Source organism: Haplochromis burtoni, unplaced genomic scaffold (assembly GCF_018398535.1).
Source record: "Haplochromis burtoni strain Fernald_Lab_line unplaced genomic scaffold, NCSU_Asbu1 Contig_484, whole genome shotgun sequence".
NCBI classification, from domain to species: domain Eukaryota; kingdom Metazoa; phylum Chordata; class Actinopteri; order Cichliformes; family Cichlidae; genus Haplochromis; species Haplochromis burtoni.
In genome coordinates this window covers 353125-361695 of record NW_024582845.1, presented here as the reverse complement: position 1 = coordinate 361695, position 8571 = coordinate 353125, and the positions used below count along the sequence as shown (strand labels likewise).

The 8571-nt window shown below is 43.0% G+C and overlaps 1 protein-coding gene across 1 annotated transcript in view; it reads left to right on the top strand.

The window, feature by feature from the left end:
* The first annotated feature begins 892 nt into the window (after nucleotides 1–892).
* Nucleotides 893–8571, top strand: part of shroom4 (shroom family member 4) — a 95993-nt gene continuing 88314 nt past the window's right edge. The window contains 1 exon segment of the mRNA XM_005946751.3: nucleotides 893–1438. Coding sequence (XP_005946813.2) covers nucleotides 1316–1438 — 123 coding nt within the window. The 5' untranslated portion in view covers nucleotides 893–1315.

Sequence of the window (8571 nt, the reverse complement as noted above, 5' to 3'; positions counted from 1 at the left end):
AGCTCCCAGGCCTCTGGTAGAGGACCCGAGCTTGAAGGATAAACCGCCCGCAGGGGCGTGCTGGGTGTTTTTTATATTTAAATTATATTCACTTCATTATGGTATAAAATATGCTTTATTATGTCACGCACCTGCCCATGACTTTCCTCTCACATTGAGGAACTTTGCATGTCACTTGAATGAGTGACTAAACGTTTCTCCTGCTAAAAACGCTGCATTCAGACGAACAAAATCAACTTTATGGGATTCCTTGGCTAGTAAATCAAGACAAATTGAACTTAAAGACGTCTGTACTTTTTCTGTCTTTCTCAATATTTGCTAAACAAAAGTGTTTTACACAGTTTAAAAAAAAAAACAGCTTGGTTGAAAGCCACATCCTCTATGACTGCCACAAACATTTATAGGCAGAAAACATATAAATCTGTAGTAATCTTATTAACATAGTCCATAATAAGCAAGTCTTAGGAGTGATTTCCTTTGATATGGCTACAATCTGCTCTTCAGAGGCCTGCAGTATTACGTTATACAGCAAAATTATAGTGAAGCAGCTCTCTTGCATTAAATCATGCAATTATATGTGGAGATGGCGGGTTAAAATGAGCTGATAGTTTTCGCAGCGGATCTCCTGTTTCAAAGCCCAGGACTGTCCTCTCGTTCTGCTGCTTACCGCCTGATGCTGTTAACAATACAGCGGGAGGCGCCCTCACAACTTCTGCCTCTTTGGCCCATCGTATTGGAAGATACGTCCGAATGCCGCTCTCTCATTGGCCGAGCTTTCCATCGGTCAAATCGAGGCGTTTGGCTAGTGGGAGAAGTCCCCGCCTACCTCGCGTTGTAAAAGTTTTCCCAAAGTTTGTTGCCGTGGGAATTTTGTGAATATTAGACCGGAAATAGGTTGTGTGGATATACAAATAAAAGCTAATGTAATGTGAAATTTCCGCGTTAAAAGCTAAGTATATGAGGTGGTATTACCAAAAGATGATTATGATACGTTATAACACAAATCTACCTTTATAAAATTCAACTAGAAGTCACTTTGTGGTCAAGTTAAACATTTTAACCGGAAGTAGAAAGCGACATTTCACTGTAATTGTTGCTAACTTTGAGCCCCGCGTGAAAACTTTCTGCCCTCCCCCTTTTGCACTCCCTCCCTCCGTCCTTCTTCCTCAGCCAATCCATCCGTTCCTCGTTGATGTTACAGTGGTGATGGAGAAGCAGAGTTACCGCCACCGGCGCCGCTAACCTCAGTAACAACACAGACAGCAGGACGAAGAAAACGAGAGGGATAACGGATACACGGAGCGGAAGGAGAAGGATGGAAACCGTGGAGCAGCTCGTCTCCTTCCACCACATTCAGGTCCAGTTGAGCGGGGGCGCGCCTTGGGGGTTCACGTTGAAAGGAGGGCTAGAGCACGGGGAGCCGCTCATCATCACCAAAGTGAGTGACCATAACAACTGACAGCGTATATACGTGTGTTTGTGTGTGAAAACTCCCTGTTTGTACGGGCTGAAAGTATGTGTAAAGTCGCTTATGCTGCACTGTGTTAAATGCACGTTGCGTTCTGTAAAGTTTTCTGCACAGATTTAGACCCTTGGCTTGTTACTCGTATGCCACTGCACTCTCATTGGATGTAGGAATTGGATTTCATAAGGATGTGGCTGTTGCAACAGGCCTGACCCAACAGAGCAGCGGTTGTGGTGGTTATTGTCGCAGGTCTGTGTAGCTGCTCCCTGGGTTGCTGGTTTGAACTTTCCACTGAAGTGATTGTGCACAGCTTAGTTTAAAGTCCTGCTCTTTTTGTGAAGGAGAAAAAAAAACATGTGATTCTCCAAGGCTAAAGCAGATATCCGGTGCAGGTTGATGTTTCTCAGCTGTCACTGTCTTTGATTCCCCCCCACCCCAACACACACACACGCACACACACACACAATGTAATGCCACTGTGCTTTCAAACCTGGAGGTTAAAGGTTCCTGCCTGGGGGGATCCTGGATGAAAGGAGACTGTTCATCTTCTTGTTACGTCATTTAATGTGAGGTAAAGACGCCCAAGTGTTGACAGATGTCATACTTTAGATGACTTGGTCTGGGCCATAAATAATCCAGCGTGAGGCTGTTTGTGGGATGTGGGAATCCTTGTAAATGAAATCCTGTGATTCTCTGTGCTCATTGCATGTTCCTCACATGGTTTCTAAGATGCTTTTACTTGAGTTTGCACTGGTGCGGTGTGATGTTGTGTCTGCACAGATTCAAGAAGGCATCTAAAAGTATTTGGTTGCGTTCCTGCATCCACAACTTGTGATATAGCCTCAGCCTAAATCACAATACTTTAAGGAAGTTTGTTACAATGATATTTATGAGGATATTTGTATGTTTTTGCAAACAAACAAAATAAAGGGCATTTTATCTTTTTTAATTTATTGCCTCGCCTGCAGCAGCAGTATGATATACAGTGACCCATCTAACCATCCATCCATCCAAAGTCAGATCGCAGTAGCAGCAGGGTATTCCAGACATCCTTCTACCCAACTAAACTTTCCAGTTGCTCCTGGCAGATCCTAAAACGTTCCCAGGCCTGACAAGCGATATATAATATCTCCAGTGGGTCTACCTCAGGATCTCCTCCCAGTTGGGTGTCGCCAGAAAAAAGAAAACCTCTAAAAAGGAGGCATCCTAACCAGCTGGCTCCTTTTTGACACGCCCTCTGGACATCTCTAAGGCTTAGCCCAGCCACCCTATGTGGAGGAAACTTTTCTGCGTTACTCTCTTGGTCAATACTCAGACTTCATGATCCTCAGTTGGGGTTGGAACGAAGACGGCCTTTTGGCTCAGCTCTCTTACTGCTGCGGCAGTCTGCTATGATGTCTGGTTTACTGCTGACACTGCGACAATCCGCCGGTCCACCTTCCCATCCCAAGATGTAGAAAGCTGCTCTGTAAGGTTTGTGCACTGAAAGCTAATCAGCTAAGGTTTAATCCATTTGCTTATTCTTAGGCACAGAACAACAGTTGCCTTTTTCCCCCCCAAAGCACGTGTCCCCTCTGAAGAGTCTTAATGCACTACAGAATCTATTACTTTGTGCTGTCAAGTAAGATGAACGAAAATGTGTAATAAATGGTGGCGGGCTGCATCATCGCCGAGAAACGCCACCTTTCTGAAAGAGATGTTCAGCAAGCTAAAGACAGCAGTTTTACCTTCAGGCTTTCAGAAGCTGATGTGACCTCATGCTGCGAGATCAAGTCGCTCGGTGGGGGCAAGGTTTCCTCCCAGCTTCTTGTCTCACAGTTTGATGCCACGGGTGGTGAGCCGGTAGAACCGAGGAGGGCGTCTTTGAATTACTACAAGCAATTATTGCTGTGTGTTCTGCTGGGGGTGGTCCGTGCATAAGTAGGACATGCAACCTCTGCTCCCAGTGCCTCTCGGTCTCTCTCTCTCGGTCTCTTTCCCACTCTGTTGAGAAGTCACAGCAGCAGCAGTGGTAGTGGTGTAAATGTTGGCTGGTGTGCGTCTAGATTGACCACAGTGGGGGAATGGAAAACCTGGCTCAGTCATCTGGAAACACAGTAACATAGCCCCTGGGAAAATGTGACTGAGACCGCTAAAGGAGATAAAAATCAAAGCTGGGCTCTGTGGCTGTTTTGTGTCTGGTGGTGAGCTGACACTCGCACACAGATGGATACACAATAAAATCAGCTCGGAAGGTGAGTGACGGACAGGGAAGTGTGGTGCTGAAATGTGTTTGGGATGTTTAATGATTAAGTGTTAAGTCCTTGAAGGAAAGGGGAGAAGGACAGGCAGAGCGAAGGTAAAGCTGAGGTGTGTGAAAGGCGTGAGTGTGGAATGTGTTTTAGGGTCAGGGAGGGCCTGCACACAGAGCGTTACGGTGTCTGTGTGGACCACAGATTTAGAGGGATGAGCACTGTGTGAGCCTGTGACTTTCTTTATCTTATCTATTCGCTGTCTACAGATTTCTGTTTTACAAAATAATCTTAAGTCAAGGTCCCATTCCAGCTTTCTAAGACTGATAACAGCCTGTGTTGTGATTGTGCCTCAGTACGAAGCAGCAGGTTACAGGCTGATAAATGAAGCCAATGCCTAAAGACAAAAACTGCAATTCTTCCAGTGGCCACTTGAGGCTGCTTTGAAAAGTGTATAAATCGCCATAGACTCCCATGTTAAAATGGAGCAGAGATAAGTAGATTAACAGCGTCACGTGAAAACTGGTTTGATCTTTATTGCTAGTTTCTTCCTTTGGAAGAACTCTGAAGGGGTGATTTGTTCCTTTTGTTAACGCCACTTAGATTTTGTTGAGGCTTAAACGTTATTGATCACCTTCGCTGAACTCAACGTCGCTGTGCCATTTTAATGAAATTACATTGTTGATGCATTGATGCGTTGAGCATGGTGCAACTCTGGCAATCTGTTGCACACTTTAGAGTCACACCAACCAGATCCTGAAGCAGGTGGAGAGCTGGGACTCGTGCTGCACAGAGCTAAATGCTGGCTCAGTGACATGTGAAGCGGGCGTCTTATCTGTACAATCAGAGGCTCACTGGAGGAGAACAAGAGTTCAGTTGTAGTAGTCAGCTACAGTCCAGCATGGTGGAGTTGGAGTTCGTCTTTGGGTTGAGGAACTTGGTGGAGAGGCGGCTGATCACTGTTTTGATATATGTTGTCAAAAAGCGAAGCATGGGTGCACCTTCTTTCAGTTTGCTTGCTTTTATGCTGAATGCTGTTGTCCCCACTATCCTCAGCTCCTGCTTGGGGAGGGTTTCCAAGGCGCTCCCAGATCAGATGAGATGGGTAATCCCTCGGGTGTGTGTTGGTTACAACAGTATACCTGTATTTAACAAGCAGTTAATGAAAAACGAGTGAGGCAATAATAGGTCATTAAAGCGTTGTTTGTTTCAGTCAGATCTTCTTACAGGCTTCTCACATTTAAAAAGTTTCCTTTTCTCAGGATTTATGCCTGAAAAGTTTTAATGTGGACACAAGTGTCATTCAGCAGCGTGTCTTTATGGAACAGCCTGGTGCCCTTTTCACAGTGTCTGTGTTTTGAAGAATGTGTGTGTGCTGCAGGAGGGGGAGGGTTGGCTTCTCCAGTCTGAGACAGCAGAGGGATGTAAGCCATTTGGTCAACATTTCACCAGGAGCATAACTAATTACTACTCTCTGTGGGTGTGTGTCTGTGTGAGTGTGTGTCGATTTCCCAGACTGGAATACTATGGTGTCCTTTCAGCCAGTGATCAGCTGTGTGATGACACGGTGGGTTTGAGGTTTTGTTTAAAGTTGGTCGGTCACTCGTTGGCTTTGCTGCTCGCTCAGCCGTTCAGCGACTTGGTCTTTGAGCCTCTTACCAGTGCTTTTCAGCCAGTCGGTCAATCGAGACGTAAACATGCTTTGGTGAAAATAGAGGTGAGGAAAAATGAGTCACGGTGCATCTGGGAAAGCCTAAAGGCGAGTCAAAAGCACTTTATTAGTTTGTTTCTACATCTTCATGTGTTTAATTGGGGCCAGGGCACTGACGGTGATGGTTTCTGGTTATGTTGGTAAGTAAATCAGATTTTTGAGAGCCTATAGCTCAATAAAGGCTTGCATGTTTTGATTTGGATGACATCCAAAGAAGACCTGTTTGTCTCTCTATCTGGAATCAAACTTGCAACCTTTTGCTTGTCAAGTGAATGTGTAAACACCTAGGCTATTGCTATAGCTCAATGAAGTAGAGGGAAATGGTGAAATTAAATAAAATCTCAATAAGTGATAAAATGCCATGTAAAAAGCTCAACATACTCCAGTAAGGAGTGAAAATAGGAACAAAGTAAATAGAGGTATTTTAGTTTGAAGCTGGAAAACGTCCTCCATGTGGTAGGTGAGCTGAATCGGTGTGCCAGAGAGGAAGGGAAAACAAAAACTTGAACGGTTAAAAGCCTTTTCACCACCTCATTATTTTAATCTTTCCACTCGACTTTTAAAATAAATACAAAGCCCATGAAGAAGTCTTAAATTAGCACCTGTTGGCTGCGGACATGATTTAACTTGGCGCGCTTCAATGGTGCACAGAAGAGAGAGTTCAAGAAGGCCCGCCAAGTCTTCGACAAACACACTGGTTATCCATTAAAACGACGTATTTCTGACAATAAAAATCCAACATCAGACACTTTTTTTAAACTTTCTAACATGTTGACAGAGCGTCGGTTTAATGCCAAGCTTCGTTTTTCAGGTAGTTTTAAATATTGTTTTTCAAACAAACCACACGTCATAGTTTCCTGAGAAATGTAATAATAAAATTCAGTTAGCGGAGATTAAACTGAATAAAAATGCACAGAACGCATCCAAAGAAGCATGAATTTTATTGTACGAGTGATAGAAACTCCTACTTACAGTCACACAGGTGTGTTTTAGGGTGACGTATCATTAAAAGCCCTACTGGTTGTCAGACCCGTATGTTGTGTGACATTTGTTATGTCCTCTGTAGTTTTGGAAGACTAAGTGATGAGTTCCTTTCATTTTTGTGTTTGACAGAGCAGCTGCCGCGGCGCTGTCAGCTCGCTTTCATGTGTGGTTTTATGATCTACTGCGAGCTCTCTGCTGTTTCTGTCTCTGTGCCTCCTCAACAGGTTTTTTTAGGCTGCTCTGCGGTGGCTGACCGTGAGACGACGCTCCAACGGGATCGTTGCACATCTAAAAGAAATCCATCTTTGGCTTTAAAGATCTTGCTTTGGTCACAGTTTGAGGGGCGGTTTTAAGTTATAGTGGCTAATTGAGTATTTTTGCATACAGCACGGTAATTGGTTATGCTCAGAATTAAATTTAATGGCTCATGTTTTCAACTCTGCTGAGGTTTTTAGATGGATACCAGTTGCCCACTTTACTGCTGTGTTTTAGATTGTTTTTCCCACCGAAGCTCTTGCACACCCGACATGTTTGCTATCTAAAAGATCTCAGACTGCATTGTGCAATTTAGCATTTTTACCCAAATGCCTCCAAATGTTGACCTTATATCAGGTGCTCCATTGCAGACTGTGTAAGTCAGGAGGGGCCAAATACAGCCAGACCAGTGAAACTCTCCTTTCTGTCAGTGCAAAGAAGATTAACTACACATTTAATGCCCTAGACATCTGAATGTTACCAAAGGAAGGGCAGCAGTTCATCTGTTTTTCTGTGTGAAAAAGAAATCTTGCTGGAGAAATAAATCTCTCAGCACGACTCTTTGAGCTTAAATTTTAAGAAACTTGTTTTCTTTGTGCAGAAAAATGTTTGTACTGTCTTTCTGAAATTTGACTCTTTTCTTTGAAAAAAACTTCTATAAAAATAGAAATTTCTATAGTAGTTAGTGAAGAAACATGAACTTTACCATTATTTAATACTACTATTACTACTAACTAGCTGCTATTTAATTACTTCGGTGTTTACTTCATGAGGAGGATGTTTCAGTTAATTTATAAAGCAAAAAAAGTGCAAAAATTTCAAAAATTCATTGTTTACTGCCTATCATATACAAATATTTGCTATTTTTTTGAATTCATAGCGTAATCTGCTTAATGTTTTGACCGGTTTTCAGACAAATTTGTCTTAATGAGTCAAACCAGACTGGTTGCAGTTTAAAAAACAAACTCTGCTCATTCAGGTTGAATTTCTTGATAATAAATGGAAGCTTTCTTTTAGCCAACTCAGGGGGGGGAAAGGCCTTCAGTTCCTCAAAAAAAACTGAGGGTGTCTTTTACTCAGATGTACAATAGTTGTACCTTTAATAATAGAATTTGGTCATTATAAAGAACACCTGAAGACCGGATTCAGATCATAGACTAAAAGCTGCTTTCAGCTGCTCCCTTATTCACAAGGGGGTCACCACAGTGGGTAGCTCTGCATATTTGATTTGGCAGTGAGTTTTATCCCGGATGCCCTTCCTCACGCAACCCCAAAGGGATTTGTGTCTCCTCCCGAGATCGAACCAAGCTGTGGTCAAAAGAGCAGACATGATGCTTTTCTGTCTCCTGCTGTCGATACGCTCGGTGTAACGCTAGTTTGGAAACTTTTACTGGAACATAATGTGTTGTCACCAAGGCCATTAACATTATTTCACTTCATCTGTCTCTGGTTAGTTCCACACGTGACGTATGCGTGAGGACAAGTAACAGGAGGTGCACTGAGACTGAGAGAAGGAGAATCTAGCCTGAATATAAATACAGTAACAGCAGGACGCAGCAGCGGAGATGCAGGCACATATAAATACACCGTGTGCAAAATTATTATGCAAATTGTGTTGAAGTGTCATAAAGATTAAATAAGTTGTTTTTCAATTAAACCCATGGATGGAATTGTGTCTCGGGACTCTTTGTATCACTGAAAACAATCTCGGACACCTGTGATCATTAGTTGCCAGGTCAGCCCAATTAAAGGAAAAACTACTAAAGAAGGATGTTCCACATTATTAAGCAGACCAGCATTTTCAAGCAACATAGGAAGGGAAAAAGGATCTCTCTGCTGCTGAAAAGAGTGAAATAGTTGAATGCCTTGGACACGTAATGAAAACCTTCGATATTTCACGAAAATTTAAGCATGATCACCATAAT